Source organism: Amphibalanus amphitrite, unplaced genomic scaffold (genome assembly GCF_019059575.1).
Source record: "Amphibalanus amphitrite isolate SeventyFive unplaced genomic scaffold, NRLGWU_Aamphi_draft 001309F_arrow, whole genome shotgun sequence".
NCBI lineage: Eukaryota > Metazoa > Arthropoda > Thecostraca > Balanomorpha > Balanidae > Amphibalanus > Amphibalanus amphitrite.
Window position 1 is genome coordinate 79,238 of NW_024882802.1, and position 25,790 is coordinate 105,027.

The window sequence follows — 25,790 nt, forward strand, 5'->3', positions numbered from 1 at the left end:
GCTGCGCGCCGCCGTTTTTGAGATATTCGCGAAAAACCTGAGGGGGGGTTGCGTAAAAACGCCCCCCCCCCCAGCACGGCGCGGGTTAGGAAAACTCGAAGGTGGACGCTGAATTTTTCTTGGCTGGAAAAAATGTAAAATCATTCTGCACTTTTCAGTTTTGTACCGACGTCGATTAAATGGAAATGACAAGGTCAATCGACGTCCCCAACATTGCGTGTATTTACCCGCGCCCTGATGGGGGGGGGGCATTTTAGCCCCCCCTGTGGTTTTTCTTGAATAGCGAAAAAACGGCGGCGCGCAGCGCCGCCAAATTTTCAGTACCTTTCCGGGCATCAATTTGACACCTTCACACAAAATTTCAAGTCACAGGTCACCTTGGGTCAGGAGTTATTGAGGTCAAACTGAGGTCATGTTCGAGCAAAAATGAGCAAAAAACATGACATCTTGAAACGCTCACCAAATCTACAGTTTACAAGCAATTTCAAAGTTCTTTATGTGGTCGTGTAGAGAAAAGACGGCGCTACAAAACTGCTATCTCGGATTTTCAAAATTTTGGGATTTTGACCCCTAAAAATAAAAAAAATGATTTTTTAGAAAAAACTCAAAAAAATCCCAAAAGTTTTTTGAATTTCGAAAAAGCCGGAATATATATGATTGCCCATGTGCTCTTCTATCTACATACTAAATTTCAGATCAATACCTCTTTTTTTGGCCAAGTTATAGCGAAAAAAACTGTTCAAAATTGATGACGTCAAATTTTCAAACTCAATTTTTAGCAATTTTAGACCACGTAGCGCAAAACAAAGACCACCATTAGACTCCCCGTGACGAGCTGGATCGAATCGATACCCATTTTATGCCAAAATATCAAGTTTGAAATTTGACCTTATTTGACCTGACCTTGACCTGACCTTCACCAGAACATAACCTAAACTAGCCCTAAAGGCTGCCTGACCCACATAATCGAACTTGTCATGTAAAATGGACCATAAAACATGCATCACATGATATTTTCATATTTTGACCCTCAGTGACCTGACCTCTGTGACCTGACCTGGTATCAGTGACCTCAGATAGCAAAATATGTGTTTTGTGGACAATCCCCCATCGATGATTTTCAATGACATGCATTTTAATCGATTTTACAACGCATTTCTTGAAGTGTCTGTAAATGGTGAAAATTCGACCTTTGACCTGACCTGTGACGTCATCGGTTTGACCGAGGTCAATGAAATTGGGTCACAAAGTAGTTCCCCGTTGGGGCTATCCAACGCCGTTTGCCGCTTGTCGCTATGTTGCGTGGTTCTGGAGATCTTAGGGGGGGGGGGGGGCCAAAATGCCCCCCCCCCATCAGACCGCGTTACTCGGCAGACCCCATCAGGGCGCGGGTTAAGCCAAGGACGACATACTTGAATTAATACTGTTGAAATTCGGTAACTTTATTTCAATTCAAACAAATAAACACTTAACTTGTTCCCCAACCACTATCAACATATGCAAAATTAACTACCTTTGAAGGGCATGCTCCAGGGGCAGCGCTACCCCGTTACTGTGACCTTCTGAGGGGAAAAATAATTAAATATGTTACAGTAATTTGATACAAAAGGTATGTTGCCTGCTTAAATGTCGAAGTAATATATTCCTAATAAACAAACAGAAGTAATATATTCGCATGATTAATTTTTATCTATATACTGCACAGTTACTAAAACTGAAAAGTGGAAAACGACGTCCTCAGATCCCTCTATTCAGGCATCTTTTCTCCTTCATATGGCAGCTATTACCTTCACATGGTGAAGGAAAAAACCTATCCATATCTGACGCACAGAAAACGAAAATAAAACCGCGTTGTTTACTGTTGCGGCAGTTGGCCAGCGGTGTAGAAAAGGGGAGTTGAGTGTAATAGTGGGTTTGTGAGGACTTAGGATATATTTATTGTCATTTTGCATAGCCGTGTTTTTAGGCTACAGAGGTGATATTTCTTTTTGTTAGTTTCCTTTTGGTGTTCGATATACCTGTCGACTTTTATCTGTCAGGGACGTCGTTTGGCTTTCCGGGACGTCACAAAAAGAATCTGTTAAGGTGTGGGTTTCCACCCAAATTCACGAAAATCAGGACACTGCCTCTGAAGCCCCTCACGGCTACTTTTGAGGGCTCCTACGATGGCGTTTAGTGTCTACCGCAGGCTCGAAGGGACTTCTGATTCGTTCGGGCAATTCACGTGCCCATTTATGTCACTTATAGTGCAGAGGGCATCTTACCCAACGCCAGGGGTGGTCTTTTCCACCCTCTGGGGTAAGATGCCCCCTTTTACTTCTTCAGGAAAATGCTTAGTAGCAAAAGAGTTATCATATTTGAGGCATGAAAGTCTGATATTTTTCGGAGAACAATGATTTCGGCTTCCGTTGAAACTCCAAGTGTTTTATTCCGATCGTCATTTTCGAATGATATATGACATTGCAAACCCCTGGGCATCTTTCCCCACTCTTCCCTATGCCTACTACTTTTTATAGTAATAAGATATCCAAGACACCTTGACTCACTTAACGTGACGATGTCATGTAATGATCGCGGCGTGCATTGCTTACTGATGGAATCACCGATTGTCGCAACCGCGCGGGAAACGTACTCGATCTAAGTGAGCTGCCGATGTGTCATATCAAAAACGCCAAGGGTCTAGTTTAGTCTTTAGGCTCTGAGGCACTGCTTCACAGCCCAACTTTTTCCAACGGAGGCCGCTGCTCCCCTTGGCACTTTCAACATTTTTTTTTTTCAATAAAGAAATAAGGCATAATAAGACAATTCTCTGAAATTTTTAAATATAAAATTAATTGTCATTTCTAGCACACCTTACGAAAAATACTAAATACATATTTCCAGTTACATATTTAACCCGGCACCGCCTGGGCTATTTCCGTACCCACGACAGCCTGGGTGGGGGGGGGGGGGTCGGATCCGACCCCCCCTGTTATCTCGAGAACCAATGGTCGTATCGAGCCCCGCGAGGCGGCGTTCGAAAGGTCTCTACGAGACCTTCCAAAAGCACTATTAAGATTTTAACACGCGCACTGCAGGGGGGGGTTGTTTTCAACCCCCCCCCCTGTGGTTTTTCGCAAATCGCGAGAAAACGGCGGCGCGTAGCGCCGCCAAATTTTGCATACCTGTTCTCCCAACTTTTGCACACCTTGAGTAAAAATTTTGACCCCAGGTGACCTATGGTCAGGTCACCAGGTCAGGTCAAGTGACCCTACCTCGAAACGTAAATTTCGAAGTTTGCAATCCCACCAAACCCACAGTTGTTGAGATATGATCTTGAAACCCACAGGAAATAGTAAAGTCATCACGAGCTACAACTTGTATATCTCGGAATTTTTATATCGATGACCTAAGGTCAGGTCATTTTTGCGACCGGCCCATTATAAGTCAATGGGAGAAATTTCAACTTACTCTGAATGCCATCCTATGACTTCAATACGCTCAGGATCACAGTATTACAGGTCCCTGTTGGTGATTTCACCGAAACATATCGCTTATGACCTTTGGAAGGTGATCTCCAGGTCATCTTAGGTCACCTGAGGTCACCAGCGGTTTTTCTTCAATAACTTGAGATTGAATAGAGATAGAGACTCCGTTTGACGTTTATCGTGTTTTTCTCGTCAATGCGGATCGAATGATATGCAACATGACCTATTTCGGTCAGGTCATGACCTTGACCTGAGGTCAAATTTTCAACTTGACCTTTCGAGGTCATATTATATATCATTCGATGCGCCTTGACGAGCTAAGAACGATGGCGCTCGAATCGATCCTCTGTCTTGTGTGCAAGACAAGTTATTCAAGAAAAACTACCGCGAAATTCCTGTTGTGAAAATCGCAACATTTTGTCTTCGGTGACCTCTGGTGACCTCGTTTTTGACCTGACCCAAAAATGATCTTTGTATTTCTTGTAGATCTCATCTCAACCTATCCAACGCCGTTTACCGCTTGTCGCTACGTTGCGCCGTTTTCGAGATCTCAGGGGGGGTTGTTTTCAACCCCCCCCCTGCAGTTCGTGTTCGGCTCAGACCCGCTGCAGTGCGCGTGTTAAGATTGAGGTCAACTTTCGGGTCAAGGTCAGGTCAAAGGTCAAATTCAGGGGTTTTGCATGATTAGGCTTACGGACAGCGGAATCTGTTACGGCGAACGACGACGAACCGGAGGACCAAACGTTAGACGAAACGATTAAGGACTGATAGGTATTTATATTATGCTGGAAATTATTGAGATAGATGACTAAAAGAACTGACGCATGAAGCGAGCAGGAAACGACGAGACGAGAATGAATGTGAATGAATCACAGATGAATGATATAAAACGAGCAAGGCGAGTCGATCACTTAATTCAAGTACGAAATAGGTACGAAAACATGTAACGAATATTTCGAAGCACACAAGTTCACCACCTCGTTTTCCAAAAATACATCAAATTTCATAATCTCGTGATAATGTCACACGCGCGACGTAACAAGGTGATTTGCTGCGCGGCGGCAACAGAATCGATAGCTGCTGCTCGAAACTTACCAAAAATGACCTCAAAGGCCTAGTGAAGGTACCATGTGCGTATAGGGGTCATACTAAGTACGGGTCAAGGTCAGGTCAGGTCACGAAAGGTCACGGTTTTCACTTTCTGCTACATGGGCGTGCGACACATGTTTTATGGCTTATTTTTCACGCCGAATCCGAAGGTAACGGTTATATGTGACCCCAAGTCACTGTGCTGGTGATAGGTGTGCATTGAAATCATAAAAAATCGTTTATACGATACATAACTAAACGAGGGCTAAGAAAAAAGTCAATTTTTCAGCTTTTTATTTTTGACATTAACACGCGCACTGCAGGGGGGGTTGTTTTCAACCCCCCCTGTGGTTTTTCGCAAATCGCGAGAAAACGGCGGCGCGTAGCGCCGCCAAATTTTGCATACCTGTTCTCCCAACTTTTGCACACCTTGAGTAAAAATTTTGACCCCAGGTGACCTATGGTCAGGTCACCAGGTCAGGTCAAGTGACCCTACCTCGAAACGTAAATTTCGAAGTTTGCAATCCCACCAAGCCCACAGTTGTTGAGATATGATCTTGAAACCCACAGGAAATAGTAAAGTCATCACGAGCTACAACTTGTATATCTCGGAATTTTTATATCGATGACCTAAGGTCAGGTCATTTTTGCGACCGGCCCATTATAAGTCAATGGGAGAAATTTCAACTTACTCTGAATGCCATCCTATGACTTCAATACGCTCAGGATCACAGTATTACAGGTCCCTGTTGGTGATTTCACCGAAACATATCGCTTATGACCTTTGGAAGGTGATCTCCAGGTCATCTTAGGTCACCTGAGGTCACCAGCGGTTTTTCTTCAATAACTTGAGATTGAATAGAGATAGAGACTCCGTTTGACGTTTATCGTGTTTTTCTCGTCAATGCGGATCGAATGATATGCAACATGACCTATTTCGGTCAGGTCATGACCTTGACCTGAGGTCAAATTTTCAACTTGACCTTTCGAGGTCATATTATATATCATTCGATGCGCCTTGACGAGCTAAGAACGATGGCGTTCGAATCGATTCTCTGTCTTTTGTGCAAGACAAGTTATTCAAGAAAAACTACCGCGAACTTCCTGTTGTGAAAATCGTAACATTTTGTCTTCGGTGACCTCTGGTGACCTCGTTTTTGACCTGACCCAAAAATGATCTTTGTATTTCTTGTAGATCTCATCTCAACCTATCCAACGCCGTTTACCGCTTGTCGCTACGTTGCGCCGTTTTCGAGATCTCAGGGGGGGTTGTTTTCAACCCCCCCCCTGCAGTTCGTGTTCGGCTCAGACCTGCTGCAGTGCGCGTGTTAAAGGTAGACTGCCACCTTTTTTTCACAAAACGGTTTTCACTAGAGCTGAGCCACCTATGTCCCAGACTGAAGTCGGTTTTCCGAAATTCGAACCCCTTTGCGAGAAATCGGAGACCAAAGTTCAGTTTGATGCCATTTTTTTAGTCCAAGAAAACCGACATCTCTACTGTTTATCGATAACTTTGAAACATTAATTTTCTTATCTTTTGGCAAATATATGTCAAAACTTTGATTGTTTCGAGATCAGAGAAGAATTTTGGAGTGTCAAAATAAAAGTTAAACTTATATATTCAGTAGTTCATTTTTTCAAAAAAGTGTGGGAAATGGGGTTTAACATGGGCCAGACCCATTCCAAATAAAGCCATGACTTTTAAATGTTTTACGAAGTTAAATGTAAAATAAATTAAACATGGCCAATTTCTTATGAAATCATATATTAGTAAATCATAAAATACCTTACTTTTTCAAATAAAATGTAAAAATCTTATGACCTTGAAGTCTAGTGATGTGTAAACATTGTCGCTAGACATTAACTGATTGATAATTGTATGATAATCGATAATTTTTTCGCGATTCACATGATGATACTTTGTCAGGTGAATTGTAAAATTTTGTTTTGTCCAGGGAATAAATCATAGGCCGAGCTGAGAAAACTTTTTGAAGGTGGCAGTCTTCCTTTAAAATGCACTTTTCTAGACGAGCTTTGTCCCAGTGTTGCCATTTGTTTTCACATGCAATGTTCAGAAGCGCCTCTAATTCACGAAAATGCTTATGACGTCACCATGCCCTATGCATGTTGGAGCTATTTTTTACAATTTAGGGGTCAAAAAATCAAGATAGAAAGTTGAAACTTGGGGCATCTAATGTTCTAATAGAGATCTACAACATATATTCCGTTTTTTGGAATGTCCCAAAATTTTGGATTTAATTAGCTGTTTTCCAAAAAGTATAGTTTTTTGAATTTTTAGGGGTGAAAAACGCATTTTATGGAAAATCCGAGATAGCCATTTTAACCCGCGCCCGGCTGGGGGTCCTGGATTTCCACGCCCTGCTGGGGGGGGGGGGTGTTTGAACACCCCCCCTTCTAACTCGGCTCCTGGGCCACGTAGCGATACGCGGAAGGCGGCGTTCGAAAGAGCGTCAAAAATAATGACGAAATCACTTCGGTCAATTTTTTGGTCAGGTCAAAGGTCAGGTCACCAGAGGTCATTGAAGGCAAAATTTCGCCGATTTCCAGGTCGAATGTCGAAAATTTCCAAGAAGCCAACGCATAACTCGGGAACCAATAGAGCTACAGCGCCGCGTAAAAGCGCATTCGATAGCCCTATTAACGCCCTTTCTGAGTATTTCTCTCAGATTTGACCTAACGTCAACGATTTTGCCTGCAGGGGGCAAAAACTGCAAAAATAGCCGATTTTTTCGGAAACAGTTTTTCTGCAATAACTTTTGACCCAAGCCTTGTACGAGCTTACTTTTACCGGCATCGTGTTCCTCTCGTCAAGACGCATCGAATGAACTATAACTTGACCTTGAAAGGTCAACTTGAAAATTTGACCTCAGGTCAAGGTCATGACCTGACCGGAAAGGGTCATGTTGCATATCAGTCGATCCGTATCGTCGAGCTGAACACATCTAAGGTGTTTTTATCGCTCTAGCATGCCTCTATCAAAAGTTATTTGCGAAAAACTGTTAGATACCATTCGTGACCTAAGATGACCTCAGGGCATAAACAGGGGTCACGGACACCATTTTCATGTTCAGTGTCTCTAAACCACTTGTAATTCAGTGCTTGGGAGTGTTTATAATGTCTCTCGTCCGAAAGAGACGCATTTCAATTTTCTCCCATTGACTTATAATGGGGAGGTCGCAAAATTGACCTGACCTTAGGTCATCGATATCAAAATTCTGAGATATACATTTTGTACATGCTATTGCTCTTAGCAATCGCTGAAAGTTTCAAAGCGATCGGTCACTCGGTGTAGCTATGACAGACATTGAAACACTTCAAGTGACCTGGTGACCTGACCTTGAATGACCTCGGTCTGAAATTTTCACAACATGTGTAGAATTGATGCATGATAAGGTGTACCAAAAACGGCGGCGCTCCGCGCCGCCGTTTTTGAGATATTCGCGAAAAAACACAAGGGGGGTGTTCAAACACCCCCCCCCCAGCAGGGCGCGGGTTAAAGAACTTGTTGAGGTGCGTCTATTCATGTCCTTAATTTGCAATTTGCTTAAAACCCTGGCGATTTTTGGCGATTTTTTAAACATTCACCACTTTTTGACTAAAAACGCCATGTAGTTACATCACTAAAACCGATATATCTCAAAAAAAAAATTGGAAATTTTTTCTTAAAAATTGCACAGGAGACGTCAAAATGATGTGGGAAAAGGTATGCCAAGTTTCAAGTAGATAGCGAAAGTGGTTCATGAGTTATTCAAGGAAAACGGAGGTGGGGGGTCGGATCCGACCCCCCCCAGGCGGTCGCGAGTTAAAATCACAATAAATCGATCTTGGCTATTTTCGGCGAGGCTGTGCCTCACTTGATTCCCTCATACAAAAGTATTAGGCCCTCAAATTGACAACTATTACATATGTAGTATGGTATACACCCAAGGTGGCAGCAGCCGGCATCGTTATGCTGAGGCATGGAAGCTTAACCTTCAAGGCGGTGGGGACATCTTTTGCCCCCCCCCTCCCCCTTTAGTTTTTTCGACATATCTCGAGAACCGCTGCGCCGATCGTCACCAAACTTTCAGTACCCTCCCGTGAATAGCTATTGCACATTGTGACCAAAATTTTCCAAAGGCTATGATAGGTTGGACGAAATGACGTCAGAGTGACGTCATTTCTGCCATTTTCGACCCAAAATAGGTTTCACGAGAAGAGCTGTCAGGCGTACAGCTTTAGAGATACATAAAAATGTTTCGCCATAAAAGGTGTAGAATTTAGAGGACTACAAAACTGCTGTCTCGGATTTTTAAAATTTTTAGATTTTGACCCCAAAAAAAATCAAAAAATAGATTTTTTAATGTAATAGCCGAAAAAAACAAAAATATTTTTGAATTTCGAAAAAACGGAAGGTATGTGATAGTCCCTACCGCCTTCTATCTACATACCAAATTTGAGATCGATACCTCTTTTTTGCCCAAGTTAAAGCGAAAAAAACTGTTCAAAATTGATGACGTCAAATTTTCAAAATGAATTTTTAGCAATTCTAGATTTCGTAGCGCAAGACAAAGATCACTATTAGACTCCCCGTGACGAGCTGCATCGAATCAATACCCATTTTATGCAAAAATATCAACTTTGAAATTTGACCTTTTTTACCTGACCTTGACACCTGACCTTCACCAGAAAGTGACCTAAACCGTCCGTACCTGATGGTCTAATAACGAACACCATTGAGTTTGAAATGAAAAAAACTGGCCATAAAACATGCATCGCACATCCTTAGTAAAGTTGGGTTCATGTGGTGACCTTTGGTGACCTGACCTGTGACCTGACCTGGTATGACAAGTGACCTCTAATAGCATAATATGTACTAGACAACTGACGCCCTATAGCTGATTTTCGACAAAATGCGTTTTACTCGGTGTTATAGCGCTTTTCCTAGAAGCCCCGTGAACGGTGAAACATTTTATTTTTGACCTGACCTGTGACGTTATCGGTGACCCCGAGGTCAATAAAATTTGGCTTCCTTCGACAAATTTGACAGGGCTATCGAACGCCGTTTGAATTTCCCGGATCCCTCCAGTATTTTGGAGATACGGGGGGGGGAATGCCCCACCCCCACCGCGCGGAAGGTGGTCGGGAGGCCCACCGCCTGCGGGGTTAATGGCCTAAAAGCCAAGAATAAAACAAAGGAAGCAACCCAATAAAAGTTTGTTACCCAAAAGCTGGTGAGGCACTGCGTCAAGTGCCTCAATGGAAAAACCACTACTGCCGATTTGGGCACTCACATTCCATACTCTCCAAATTTTGTCTTCCTAGCTTCTATAAGAGCTGAGATCTTAGGGGGAGTGGCATTCGCCCCCCCCCCCATCCAGTGGGCATAGTTCCCGGAACGCTTCCACTGCGCGTGGTAAGAACTGTAGCTTCAAAGTGAACATGGATGCTAGGGAAGGCCATGCATGTAAAAGATTATGTGTATGTGTATTTTGTATGTAAAGATCATTGATAATAATAGATAATTTCCCCTTTTCTCTTAGCTCTTCGGTCAGTTATTTTCTCCATTACTGGCTGAAGGGCAAGGGGTGAACAATTTTTTACCTATGCTAAAAATTGCGCCAAAGCCGTAACTTGAAATAATTTCTGATTTCAGGTTGGGGCAGCAGACGTGTTTTCTCTCGGCCTGGTCTTCTACTACGTTCTCTCCAAGGGAAAACACCCATTTTCTAAAGATGACACGATGACGGCGAAGGTCATTAAGTCTGCAAGTGCATGGTAAGTTGAAAAAATGCTGCAATATATTGTTGTAGTGATTTGACAGGGACCACCACTGACAGTTCATGTAACATGTAACATGTAACGAGGGCACCAAACTAGTTCGCAAATGTTCAAATGGTTGCTTAATTCAAAATCAGCTCCAACAAACACGCTTTTCCGCGACGCTGTAGCTTTACTGGTTCCCTAGTTACGCGCCCGTGTTTCAAAAGCTGTAATGGGCAAAAATTGACTTTAGATGACTTTTGGCGACCTCATCTTTGACCTCGCCCAAGAAATGAACCAATCATTTTCTTCAATGCCCCCCGCCTTCGAGCACACCACCGATAACTCAGACCACCAGTACACTGAGAGAAATATTTACTCCCTTTGGGAGAGTTATCGAGAGTTACCAAAAATGACTCCTTAAAACACCAGGGAGCTACTTTCCTTTACTCTCCCTCTCTTACTGGAACGATCAATTCAATATTCTCGTCCATTACTCTTCATATCTCTCTCGACCCATCACTACTCCCCTCTACTACTTTCCCTAGAACTCTTCATTACTCCCCATTACTCCCCCCACGTAACTCCCGTTATATCCCCATTACTCTCCTACGGAACTCTCGCGTGAACTCCTCATAACTCTCCCACGGAACTCTCGTGTGAACTCCCCATTACTCCCCCCCCCCCCACGTAACTCCCCATTACACCCCCGCGGAAACCTTCATTACTCTGCCTCTTTCGAAACTGTTATATACGAATAGAACAAACCATTTATTGACATTTTCATTTGGTGCACAGCAAACTCTCACTCGCTATCAAAACATGTGAGCCTAAAGCATCCTTTCGATGAAACCCAACGAATAATCATCAAGCTATGGTATGATTCCAGTACAGGAAAAAAAACAAAAGGGCAAGGTAGGGTAACTGTGGGGAAAACGCACCCCTGGGTTAAACGTCTCCCCTAAAAAAATCGTATTTCTTATCGACGAATAGGTGTTTTATCCTGTCTTTCAGAACAGTCAGCTGCTTGTTTACGTAGGTTTCTGTTTCCGATTCTGCGTGTTGAGGAGCAGCGTGGGTAGGTGCTGATGTTGGTTTTGGGTGTTGTTTTTGTTGTTTTTACAGAAGATTCCTAAGCTTTTGATGCCCTCTTTATATCACAAAACTTGCTATTGTGCACATCACTCAAAGCTGCGTTTTATTGTCATTCTGTTGAATTTATTATGCTGCGGCGTTAGTGGCGCGTTTTTTGTCAATATTTTGTTGACCGGAAATGGAGTGGATGGGAAAAGACGCCTACTCGATGCATGAGGCAAGACGCCCCCAGTTTTCTGTAAGGGGGACGTTTTGCACGGTGGTGAGAGTGCAGGGTAGAGGTCTGCACCGGCCGGCTGCAGCCGCGGCTGGCTGCAGCCCAACGTCTGTGGGCCGGGGCGGCTGCAAATATCTCCAAGAACACGGCTACGGCTGTGGCCACGGCTGTGAGATTTCAAGCTCAATCTTAAGTACTCAAATATAAAATTTTAAATCCTCAATCTTACATTCTGATAAGCAGTCTAGCCTGTAAAAATCATGCAAAGGATGCCCAGCAACATTGAAAGTGGTGAAGCCTTTGAAAACCTGTAATGGTGTTACCATTTGCTGTAGGGGAGTTTGCACTCTGGTACAGAATACTAATTATAGGTACCGATTGTTCCTTCATCATCAAGAGCTTGACAGTTTCAGAAAATGCAATATGTTGCATTGTCACATCCCTCTCAAATCAATCTCACCTGGTCATTAGGAGGGCACCTTACAGCTATTGAAGACGAGCGTTCAATATTTTTTTTTTTCAGGTAATAGAAAAAAGAAATCACGTCTAGGTAAAGGCAGGAAAAGGCTTCATAAAATATTATCTAAAATAACTCTTAGATGTATTTCTGGATTTTCGGCAAGTCCAATTACATAATATAAAACTGGCGCTCTATGTTCTAACTGGTGTGTGAGTGACCGCTAACAAAAAATGCTAATCAACGAAGCCAATGGAATTGGATTATAAGTGAGCATGAACCTTACTTACGGTTAATTCACATGATGGTTAAAACCCTGAACACGTAATTCACATGACGGTGAAAACCCTGAACACAATATTTCTTACGCGAGCTGTTGACTTTAATAATAAAATGACGTCTTCTTCTGAAAACGTAAAAATTTGATAATTAACCCTGGCGGGCCCGGGGGGGGCGTTTTTCGCCCCCCCTGGCGAATATTTGCGATAGCTCCCCGAACGCTTAAGGATAGGAAAGCGAAACTTTTAGTACCTTTTCTCCCATCAATTTGACATCTTCTGAAGTAAAAAAAATGACCTAGCTAGCCCCATTGATGACGTCACAAGGTCCATTTTTCTAGACCCCTGCACGGCAAACTTCGGCGTCACATGCGCAAACTTCAAATAGCTGCTAAAAATAGAGTTTTAGAGGTAAAGACAAATTACGAGCATGTTTGTGTAGCATTTGATCTAGAGAAAAATAGAAAAATAGTTTTGGTGACCTGAGGTCAGAGGTCAGGTCAACGACCCCGAAATGTGATTTTAGTTTTTCGTAAATAACTTTGACAAAAAAGGTCCTAGAGCTACGGCAATGGTACCATCGCATTCGCCTTGTCAAGCCGCGTCGAATGATATATATATATATTTTGTTCGGAAAAGGTCAAGTTTTATGTTGACCTCATGTGACCTCGAATGACCTCTGGTTGACCTTGACACATGAGAGGTCATATATGATAAACTTGTACCCGCTGATCACGAATCTGGCATCTATTTTCCTTTAAGCCTTCATTTAGAGCTTCTGGACGGCAAAATTGTCTTATTTATTATTACTAGCTTGAATCAGTGAAATAGCCTCTAGCAGGGATACTCTTCTGTGACCTTGACCTTTGAGCAGCCTTTTATCGTAAGATTAACCACAAATAGGGAACTGATAAGCCTCAAAACATTTCAAAACATCTTGGAAGCTAGCACACAAGATGCGCGAAAAAGTGCCAAGTTTGAGGTCAATTTTGAGCGTGACCTTGACCTTGACCTTTAATGTTAAGCACATTTTCGGAATTCTCAGATTCTCTTCTTTCGTTTGACACCCAATTTTGCCGGTTTGATGCAGCCTGCCGTCCTCTAGAAGGCTTATTTTGAGATCACTACACGTGTGCCGGTTTTTGCCTTTGACCTTGACCTCTGACCTTGAAAATTGACCTGAGGTCAAAAATTTTAGGTACTTTAGAATCGTCTCGTAAGGACCTTTCGTTTGGTACCGCTTTTGCTTCCGTAGCTTCCTTATTTACGGAGTTAGACAGGGGGGCGAAAAACGCCCCCCCCCCCGGGCTGCGGTGGTTGGGATTACCCCCCGGGCCCGGCCGGGTTAATCTTTGTTTGAGAGCAAGTTTTCTACTGTTTAGCATTATTATTTATTGATTATAATTTTTATGGCTGTTTATAGTGACATAAAACAATTTATTGCCACTTCTTTGCTATTGACGTCATTAAAAACTCAAGTGAAATTTTTGATTGAAAGAGGCAATTGTGGCTCGCACGTCCTTGGGGATTTGAGCGAAGATCATTATTTGGAAAAATCAAAATAGATGAATGTTTTTCTTTCTTGGATGCTCACTAGTGTTTTGATGCCTTGCATATCAAAATAGTTTGAGACTTGCTCAGAAGGCTGCTTCAAGCCTGGCATATCACACCCCAGAAAATATGCAAGGTAAGAAAGAAGCAAGAGTTTTGACTAGACAATCACTTTTTGACAGTCCATCAACTTCAGTTTCATTTTCCATACCTAACATTGATAATGAAAAGCATCAGGGTCTGTTGTTCTGTCCCACAACCATGCTTCAGGATTTGGCATTAGATGTCTACACTGCTAGTGCTTCTATTCTGGTTCGTTGTTTATAGTTTCTGTTGATGTAGGTACCTACCTACCCATCTTTCTTAACCCCTTGCAAGGGCTTGTGTAGGCATGCGATGCGCATCAGGCTTCAGGCCTTCCGCCTAAAGCCAGATACACAACCACTTAACCTATGATGCTTCATGAGCTTGAGAATCTATAGCCCATTGCAATATGCTTTTGGCTATATGTTTCAACTAAAAACAACTTATTATATACTATTTGGTTGCATTTCATTGAAAGTATCCACGGCCGGCTGACGGCTGGCTGCCCACAGTTTGCCACGGCTGTGGGCGGCTGTGGCTGTGGAGCCACGGCTGCGGGGCGGCTAGGCTGTGGAAAATTGCAGCCGTGCAGAACTCTAGTGCAGGGTAGCGCCCTGTAGGTCGGGGCCGAAAAGGCTTTTCCCTGTCCTTTTTTGCTGATATATCCTAAAGGACTGCAGATATCGTCACCAAACTTTCAGGACTCCTCCGGGCATCCATTTTACACATTGCAACAAAATTTTATTCCAAAGGCTATGATAGGTTGACCACAAATGACGTCAGAATGACGTCAAGTTCTGCCATGTTCATCATGTTCTGTTGATAGATGGTGTGGGGGCGCTTTGCACATGGGTGTGGGCGTATTACCCAGGGTGTGGGGCAAAACGCCCTTTTGTAAGGGTAAGTGAAAACCTTTTTGGGGGGTTAAATACCACACGCAGGTGTCTTTTCTTGGCCTCAAAGCGTAGTAAAAAGAATGAGCTACATGATGGTGCCCAAAGGTTTGAGTAATCTGTGTTGGGTTGAGTGTCAGAAGGTTTCGCGCTTAAAGGGGGCGTTTTTGACATATTCACCCTAAAGTTAAAATGCACAGCACGGTGGGTCTATTGTTAATGATGGACGTGTTCGGAGGAAAGGAATTTACCCAATATGAAAAAAACGAAATAAACAGCAAAGACATGGTTAAAACTGGATGAAAAACGTGAGAATCAAACTAGGAACTCGTCGTCAAAAAATATTATTTCTCTCACGACTTTATACACAAATTTTCTTCTAACCATACACGTCCAGTGATCAAAACACGTGGCAAAAGGATTCAGGAGCTTTCACTCCGTTCTTTCTTAGATTTGCCAGACTATAATTTCTCCTACTTGACTAGTGGTTACTAATCTTTTGGGTACAGGGACCCGCAGTTGCTACTGTACACATACAGGGTGATCCAAAAAAATTGGAACCCCTCACTTAAAATGTCTATAAGTCAGAAAATTTTCACTTTGTTGATAAATTGCAAACACCATAAGAAAGAGCGTTCAATTCTCTATAAAACCAAGTTGATTGTACTTACTTATTTTTATAAATATTGCCCTAGACATATGCCTATAAAATTTGTGTCACGAAACTCAGTGAAACGGTTTTGAACATACTATGCGTAAATCAGTGATCGACGGTTTGCTCATTGCTGTTCTTTCTGACCATGTCGCTTGTTGGAGTTTCATGAATAAAAATAGCTCATTCACGTGCTATTGTAAGGAAAGAAAAGACTGACGGCCTGCTGGGACCAGTTTCCCAGAGACTGCTGGCCCGCGCAGTCGAAGCTGTCCTCAAGCAATTGCAGGCCTGCGTGACGGCCCCCAGGGCTCGCGTTGAGCACATGCTGTGATGAACAGCGGAAGCTAGGACGCGTGTATTTGTTCTACTGTGTGCTTCTGTGTAAACTTTTATGAAATAAAATTGAATTTGGATGTAGTGTTATTCGCAAAAAGACAACAGAACAGATAGAGTGCTAACTGATTTCAGCGCATTGTTAACATTTGGCGATTTCGTTTCACTCAGTTTTCTGACGTTCATTCCAAAAGCTAATAGTGTGTCAATGCTTTGCAACATACATTCACCAATTTGACGTGATTTTATAGAGGATTTAATGCTCTTTCTAATGGTGTTCGCAATTTGTCAATGAAGTGAATGCTTTCGGACTTAGAGACATTTTAAGTTAGGGGTTCCAATTTTTTTGGATCACCCTGTATATTACCAACTTAGAATTGTTCTATTATTTGCTAAGTGCTGGTCATTAGAGAAAAGAAGTGTGGCGCAAAGTATGGAGGAATAACACATGTTTGCTCCTAGGACGAATATTTTGCATAATTCCTGTTACCGCAACAGATATTCTTCCAAAACTACAATCGTGCTATTTTTCTGCGCCGCTTGCCTCCCCAGAGCCCGTCCTTGGTATCGCCCCTAGCTCCCGCTCCCGCTACGCGAATGAAAGTCACGTGACTACTACACGTTTGCGCTCAGTACTAACACACCTAGCCCGAGGGCCGGTCCGTAGCGGGGAGGGGTAGAACGCTAGAGCTCCAGCGCAGTGGAGGTGGTGGTGGCCCGTATCATAAAAAGACAGCCGTAAGCAAAAGTACAATGGCCGCAGTATAAGTTTATGATTAAGTTTTCTTTAAGTTTATTGATGGACAAGGAAGTGCAATGCCTATCATATATAATAAAACGGTGTCCAAGGCCATGGAAGAACTGTAAAACATATTCAGGAACGTATACATTTATGATACAGGCCATGACCTTTCACCTTGCCTCCTGGGAGGACCGCTCAGGAATCCACATACCGAACGAATCAAGGCTTCACAGCGCGGCGGCAGACGAGATGGACAAACCATTGACAGACCTTTCGGTTACTTATGTTTCCAGACAAGGGAGGGGGGAGGGGAAGGAGTGAGGGCTGTTTTGAAACCACTCACCAGTTCTTTCTTATTAAGTTATAGCTTACCGAAATAAAATGCAACACAATGGTGGCCGTCACGAGATGTAGCGAATAGTGCCTCAGGCACACAAAAAAAGAGGTTTTAAGTAAACCTTAACCCTATTAGTGGCAGGGGGGGGTTGTTTTTATCCACCCCTCAGGTTTTTCGGGAATATCTCCGAAACCACTGAAGCTACGATGCTGAAATTTTCTGACTTTTCCTAAAACTAAATTGGGCACATTCCCTGAAAATTTCAAGGTCATACCTTTACCAGGGGCGGCTCCAGAGCACTGGGAATTGGGGGGTCCTATTCGTGAAGCGAGTCATTTGGGCGAAGATCACGATGCTGCACCAGTTTTACGAACAGTGAATAAAAGGTATCATGTGATAACATATACAGTTATTGTGCATCCTCTTTTGACACGTTTTTGCTATAATAGGCGGATCCAGGCGTCCAAAAAGGGGGGTTATGTTTTACCTCCCAACATAGGTGCCCTGACACCGCCTATGCATTACCAATACAATTTTAGTCGTTCTCTCATAAGAAAATTATAACATAACAAGACCATTACCACCCTTTTTAGAAACAGTACCAACAAAAACCTTTTTTACTATACTTTTTGTGTACCCCCAATCTCAATCATCTGTATCCGCCTATGATTTTTGAAAATGCATATTTTTAGGATCCATGTGAATTCCTGATTCATTCTCTATCGATCGGCAAAAGTTGCGTTAAGATTGGTTCAGAAACCTGGCCGTGATAAACAGTCAAAAATGTATCTGCAATTTGCCCGTTTTTACCCCCCTCTACCCCCCCTATTGACATTTTTTAATTTTTATTTTTTAGAAATGTAGATCACGTTGAGCGAAATCGAATGCCGTTTGAATTTTGAAAATCGGCCCGTTAGATCTCGAGATATCAAGGGGGGGTCGTAAACAGCCCCCCCCTGCCACTAATAGGGGGTAGCCAGGAGCCTGCCACTAATAGGGTTAAGCATTGGAATTCAGGCCAGTGATCCTAAAGCATTACTTTATTTTTGTCGTGCATATGCTGGGATGACGTGGGTAAAGTTAATTGCGAAAAAAACGGTGTTAGTTTCAGAGCGTTTCTGAAGCAAATCGCGCCTAAATAGTATATGTTTGTTGCAAAATGTCTAATAGAATGTTGACCTGCTATCGAAATGATGGGGTTAAGACCGACACAAGAAGTCAAAAACGGGCATCGGGAGTAATTTTGCATACTTATCTATCGATTCGTCACCTCGGTTTGAGCTCACTAGTTCTTTTCGCGGCTATTAGTTCGGTTTTTTTTATCTGGCAGTTGATGAGCCAGCAATTACCCTCCCTGCAGCCCCCCCCCCCAAAAAATATTGTTGACTATTGACAAATGCTGACAAATACTGTGATGGCCTAAAATGCCCTCAATTGTGTCACCTATTTGCGGCAGTCAACTTTGATTTGTTTAAGGTATTGGTCTATGCATTAAAAAAAAAACTGTCAAATTTGCCATATCATTCAACTTTTATTGAGTTTTTATTTCACACTTATCTAAACTGAACATTTTTATCACTGGATTCTTTTATGAGTCGATGGTCGCACGAATGAACGAATGCTCTACATCATTTTAGCATCAGATGGAATCAACCTTAAAATTTGATTTACCAGTCTGCCACGAAAATGTTTACAGAACTATAAGTTCGTTTTTTCTAAGTTCGACCCTCACTGTAAACATCTTTTTGAACTCAGCACGAGAATTGCTCGCTGAATTACTCAGAAAACTGATCGGCGCACATTGCCTTGGAAATATGAATAATATTTTCAAAACAGGTTTTGAACACCGATGACGTAACGTTATGTTACACGCCTTGAGAATTATTAATTAGTTCAGTTATTATTCCTGACAAGTCCTCTATCCCTGTGGGGTTGTAAATATGGGGAAGTCCGAGCTGGGAGTCTGGGAAATAGGAGCCAGGTAGAAATAATTTTGATAAAGTTGATCGTCTGTAAAATCAATGTGCGGCACTTGGTTTTCTCAGTAATTCAGCTAGCAAATCTCGTGCTGTGTTCAAAGAGACGTTTACAGTGAGGGTCGAACTTAGAAAAAACGAACTATAGTAAGTGCAGTTTCCAGCCAGCAGAAAATATATGCCGTTTTCTTTTTAAAGGGACCCTCCCACCTTCAAAAAAGTTAATGAATTGGCATGAAAGTGATGTCCCTTGGTTCAGAAATAGCGAAAACGAATATCTACCAAATTTCACCGAAAAATATTCACTGGTTTTCAAGATATTAGGCTTTTACTTTTGTTTACTTTTTGGGATCTCCCCTGTTACTAGCGACTTTATTTGGAAGCAATAATTTGGCAGCCTTAAAGTGCGGCAGACGTTGCGCGCAAAGCAGCGTATACCACCACGTGTTAACGATGGTTTTAGTCTAAGATTTAAAAATCGTTAGATCTCCGCTGACGTCACAAATTCTAAGGGGGCATTCCAATGCATTAGCCCCTTAGAATCCGAAAACTGCAAGTTTGAAATTCCATATCTTCGAATTAAAGCATTTTTCGATGTTGTGAGTGCCCAAACCGGTATTTGCAGGCCATGGCCACCAATTTGGCTATCTCAACTCAAAACTAATGTTAAGGTGGGAGTGTCCCTTTAAGTGTCTCATAAGTCATAGCTCCTCAATCTTGAGCCGCTTCTTTCACGATTCACTTTATGTAATGCTTATATTGTGCAAGCAGTTATTGTATTCGGGCTCATTGGTCTAAAAAACTGCTATCAAAATAAACTTATGTAAGTGCATCGGCACTTAAACACCAATCAATATTTAACCCTCACCCATTTCGGCATTTCTTTCGGCGTCTTACGTATAGCGGAGGGTCGTAGAAACCCCGTCATTCGGCCCTTGATATAGAGCCAGAGTTTCGCGGAAAAGAAAAGGAGCGTGCTGCTCGTGACGAGAGAAAGCCGATGATTTTTAGGTCCTAGTCACCGGTGACAAGAGAAAGCCGATCATTTTTAGATCCTGGCCAATGTTGATCCTTGGTCATTGGTTGACCTCCCAGATCAGGTTATACCCAAATGCACGGGAAACTGGGTCCTGATAGTTTATCCAAGTGAAGTTTGATGGGAGTTGGCTTGCTTCTGACCTCGAACTTTGCACTTGTTTCGATCCAAGATGATGTATCAAAGCATTTCGGGTAGGTTGGGTCACGCCAGATCATCTATTAGGCGTTCCGCCGGCTATCCATAGAAGTTAACCAGCACTGACAGCCTTGCAACATGTTGCATAGGCACCATAACTGATAACTAACTATAGTTCTCAAATGCTAAAATGGGTGCTAAATTTTAAACCAGCACTATAAAAACCACAGTAAAAAGGTGTAAAACTAAGAAAGGTAACCGAGATCATTTAAAGTAAATGACCTTAACCTGACCTTCACGCGACCTTGGCACCCACAACAATCAATGAGACAAACAGTAAATATTGTATTTCACATGTTGTCACGTCCCTAATCACGAAAACAGCATGGAAACGCACAGAAGATGTGCGCTGACTGACTTTGAATCGCTATTCTGGCCTTACATGATCTCTAGAAAAAAATACAGGTCAAAGGTAATTTGGTTCAGTGATATCAAATTATCAGGAAATGTGCAAAGCTGATAAGGGCTATTCAATTTTCAGGGAAGTTGTAAAATTGATTAGCTCCAGGGCACCAAAGAATCTTCGCGATCCGTCGCTTTTCCCGCGATTTATTCGTGAAAAACCGGGGGTAGGGTCCACTTACCTCTCCTTGTATGTGTGAGGGTTGATATTCATTTTATTTATGGTAATGAGTGTGCGATGATTTTCGCATGAGCTGATACCAGTCCATATGAGTATGCTTTTTCCCACAGACAATGACAATACAATAACAATACGAATAAAAGCAGACGTTTCGGACAACAAAGTGCCTTCGTCAGTGGACAAAAATAGGTATAGGTTTAACATCAATGAAATATAGATAACTGTACTTCATCGATGTAAAACCTATACATAGTTACTTATTTCTTCCCAATGACGAAGGAACTTTATTGTCCGAAACATCTGGTTTTAGTCGTATTGGTATTGTATGTCATCGTCTGTGAGAAAAAAATGTATCTCTAAGATTAAAACGGTTCAATGTAACACTTCACTGTGTTATAACGAAGACTATAAGTCCCTAAAAATAATCATGTTTACAGCTTTTAAAAAGATACAGCTTAGGCATACCATCTTTTTCTGCATCAAGGCAATATTCATTTATCTCCACAGAACAGGTTAAAATAGTGCAGCTGAAGTTCATTTTCGGAGCATCTCCTTCATCTCTGGAGCCATTCTGAATCACGAAACATGGCTGGGCGCCAGGCCGGTTGTGTGCGAGCTTGTACGGACCACGTGACCACCCCCTCCCCTCCCCTTCACTCCCGTCCCCTTCCCCAGTTGGGTCTCCGATCTAACCGCGCCCCAGGCAGTCGGCTCGGTCCGACCCTCACTGGTCGAGCCACGGGGGCGCCCGAGTTTGTGCCGGGTGCAAAACTGGAGCAGTAACTAGCGCCGGAACTAGTAACCAGCACGACCATCGTTAGATGGCAGGAGTGAATGCAATAAGCGGTTCCAGGTTTCAGAAGGAGTGGGGCAGGGAAGAGCGCTAAAAACAATGTTTTGCTGATACAGCCATAAACAGTTCATTGAATTAGAAGAGCACCACATCAGTTTGAAGCCCTTCAAATGGCGGTTTCAATAAGCACACAATCATTTCCAGATTCGCCTTTAACGGTGTCACAGGCCAAGAATACGCTGAAATACTAGTGTGTACAGAAGCAACTGCGGGTCCCTGTACCTACGACTGCAGAAATACGCATGTAAAACAAAGATACGCAACTGTCTGAATTTGACGCCCGATTCCCACTTCCCAGTGAGTGGCTTGAGTTCAGCTTTTCCTATTTTCCGAGACTTGATTTACAGGTCTGGAGATTTCTAGTTATTACAGGGAAAACCGTGGCGCGCAGAACAGCGAATTTTTATTAACTATACATATCTACTCCAATATTTTCACGTATGGCGCGCAGTTGTGCACAGAGAAAGCGTGGGCGTCCTGCCGTCCATATTCAGCTCAGTGCTCACCGGATCACATTCAATGACCCGTATTCCAAATCGCTTTGCTACCTTTACCGCCGTGCTATCAGTCCCAATAGCCGACCAAGCGGATACGTAGTCGTCCTACAGCATTCAAAATGGCTTTATGGGGTTTCAAGGGTAGCCTGAGGGCTCCATTCCATGCAAGGCCGTATAAGAGATTCCATGATTCCATGTCGTCATCTGATTGCCCCAAACAAACTTCGGCCTTCGGAGGGCCCACTTAGACCTGTGTGGGTTCTGAGTGGGGCACTCAAACTCCTCAGGACACCATCCCGGTCTCAGATGCCTCCCACGCAGACATACATCTAAGGACCCCAAGCAAGCCCCTAAAGGCTCACAGTGGCCTTCCAGGGCTCATACCGGCCTCAGAGAGCCCTTTTCAGCTGGAGGCCCCCCATCGTCTCCTGACGCCCGAGCAGCCTCGATGCCTGAATAGGGCCCCAAGACATCGACCTTGGCCGCCAAAAAGGGCTCGTGTAGGCCCTCAGAAACTGGGGGGGGGTCCTGCGATTACTGTGTGGGCTACCTGGGCACTTTTGTCGGGTCCTCGTGCATCGATTTGGGTCCGAGCTAGTGAAGGTCATCAGAAGCTTTCTTTAGACCTGCGACTTCAGAGGGTGGTGTGAGATCCTAAAAAAGGAAGTGAGGGCACTCAGAGGCTTGCATACGGCTCTTCCTCGGAGGTCGGCCTTGGCCGAACGGCGTTCCTCAAACTGGTGTAGGGCGCTGAGATTATTGAATGGGGCTCTCGAGTATTGGCATGGGGCCCTCAGCTATCAGCACGGAGCCCTCAGGAGCCGGCAAGGGCTCCGCTGCGGCATGCATGAGCCATCCGATCTCAGAGGCCGGTGTGAAATCCAAAATAGGAGCTGAGTGCACTTAAAAACCTGCGTAGTGCCCTCAGAGATCACCTTTAAAGGTAGTGTGCCACCTTCCAATGATTTCCCATTTTATTTTTCCTAGGATAAGAAGCTTCTGTTTTTACCTAATATCGCAAAAAAATCAAAAATGGGCCTAAAATAGTGCTTTTTTTGCCTAAAAGTTTATCGGTTTTCGATATGTATAACAACTGTAGTGGGCTGACCTGCAAACAGGCGTCGGCAACAATCGCGAATGCGGCGCACATGTGACAATAAGCAAAGGTCATTATAGAGTTACGACGTACGGGAATGAGTTATCAGCTGTCTAATCGTAGACAACACAATGTCGAATTTAAACTGTAAGCCTGTATTGGTATTGTTTCTTTACTTTGGCTGTCGAACATTAATTTATGGTTTGAAATATTATTTTATGTAAAATAATTGATATGAAACAGCCGTCTCTAAAGTTATGACCCCATCTCACCACATGAAAGTGGCAGAAATGACAATGATCAGCTGACGCATTTTTCTTGGCCGAAGTCAGAGCGAGCGGCCCGACGCACCACCACCGCACCACAAAGTATGAGCAGAAGCCACCTGCGGTAGACCGCGCCCAAAGCCAGGGCCCCGGTAACGTGAGGTAGCCGAGTCGGGGCAGCGTGCGCTGACCCAAGCCGGGGCCGCGGCTTTGGGCGCGGTCTACCGCATCCCCGGGCAGCCCCGGGCTATCACATGACACCGGGAGGACGCGCGGCCCTGGCTTGGGTCAGCGCACGCTGCCCCGACTCGGCTACCTCACGTTACCGGGGCCCTGGCTTTGGGTGCGGTCTACCGCACCACCTAACAGGCGTGTTCGAAACCGCAGGAGATGATGATGAACGGGTTTATCGAAACTTGATTGGATGAGCCTATCGGTAATAGCGATTTCAGTGTGTGCATTTATTGTTCATAGTGGTGTGAAATGTGGTTGGGGTACGACCGACAACCCGTCAGGGCGAATTTCGCACTGGGGTACTCAAAATTTGAAGAATTTAAGACGTTTCCATGAGTTTTGAAGGTATGGATAAGTTCTAAAAATCCGGTTCTCCTTATCTGGGCCATTAACTCCATACGGTCAAGGAAAGCTGGCACACAACCCTATTAGTGGCAGGCTCCTGGCTACCCCTATTAGTAGCAGGGGGGGCTGTTTACGACCCCCCTTGATATCTCGAGATCTAACGGGCCGATTTTCAAAATTCAAACGGCATTCGATTTCGCTCAACGTGGTCTACATTTCTAAAAAATAAAAATTGAACAAATGTCAATAGGGGGGTAGAGGGGGGTAAAAACGAGCAAATTGCAGATACATTTTAGACTGTTCATCACGGCCAGGTTTCTGAACCAATCTTAACGCAACTTTTGCCGATCGATAGAGAATGAACCAGGAATTCACATGGATCCTAAAAATATGCGTTTTCAAAAATCATAGGCGGATACAGATCATTGACATTGGGGGTACACAAAAAGTATAGTAAATAAGATTTTTGTTGGTACTGTTTCTAAAAAGGGTGGTAATGGTCTTGTTATGTTACAATTTTCTTATGAGAGAACGACTACAATTGTATTGGTCATGCATAGGCGGTGTCAGGGCACCTATGTTGGGAGGTAAAACATAACCCCCCTTTTTGGACGCCTGGATCCGCCTATTATAGCAAAAACGTGTCAAAAGAGGATGCACAATAACTTTGTATATGTTATCACATGATACCTTTCATTCACTGTTCGTAAAACCGGTGCATACAGTTTTAATACATCAGCATCGTGATCTTCGCCCAAATGACTCGCTTCACGAATAGGACCCCCCAATTCCCAGTGCTCTGGAGCCGCCCCTGGTAAAGTTATGAACTTGAAATTTTCATGGAATGTGCCCAATTACGTTTTAGGAAAAGTCAGAAAATTTCAGCATCGTAGCTTCAGCGGTTTCGGAGATATTCCCAAAAAACCTGAGGGGTGGATGAAAACAACCCCCTGCCACTAATAGGGTTAACCCTCGCCCGCACATGGGGGGGGGATGGTTGCCACCCCCAGGTAATCTTTCTGCTCTGCACTCAACATTTTTAAAGCTAGAAGCCTTATTTTTCGTAGAGCTGCTTCTCTGTCCATTCTTGATGTCCACTGAAAATTTCAAGTTTCTGTGGTTTTTGGTTTCGGAGATATGACCTTGTTTTTCAGGTCATATCATAACCCAAATGACCAATTCTCAACATCTTGCGTTGGCTATGGGCCTTGTGAGCTTTTGACACCTTGATTTCGGCCTTTTTTGCCAGTCTTACCTCAAACCTATCATGGAACATGTTGTTCGACGATGTACAGATGTCAAAGTCAAGGTCAGGGTCAAGGTCAACCTAGGTCATCTAAGGTAATTGCGTTTTAGGCAAGCTGGATTTACTTTTCGTGGAGTTTTTTGACTGCAGTTTTGGTTAAAGCTTCTCAGATCATGATTTCATGTAATATGGACACATAAACAATCGGTGCACACACCAGTATACACACAGACACACACAGACATACATACAAACACATTTCATTGACCTTGACCTAACTTGACCTGAAATGACCTCAGCAGCAAAAACCTGGTCGGGTAGTGTGACAAAGAGGTTCTAGCTGGCTTGGCACCAGAAAACGGCATCGTCATCGGTATTGATAAGCAGCGCACTTGATATCCAACGGTGACCAAAAACAGCAACATTTTTTTAGTTTGACCTGACCTGAAAGGTCAATGACTGACCTGAGAAGGTAAAACTGGGTATCGTTGCATGTGTC

The 25,790-nt window shown here is 43.4% G+C and overlaps 1 protein-coding gene across 1 annotated transcript in view; it reads left to right on the forward strand.

Moving 5' to 3' along the window:
* LOC122372049 (serine/threonine-protein kinase/endoribonuclease IRE1-like) overlaps nucleotides 1–25,790 on the forward strand; it is a 125,198-nt gene that overhangs the window by 51,051 nt on the left and 48,357 nt on the right. The window contains exon 2 of the mRNA XM_043348904.1: nucleotides 10,213–10,334. Coding sequence (XP_043204839.1) covers nucleotides 10,213–10,334 — 122 coding nt within the window. The remainder of the gene's footprint in view (nucleotides 1–10,212; nucleotides 10,335–25,790) is intronic.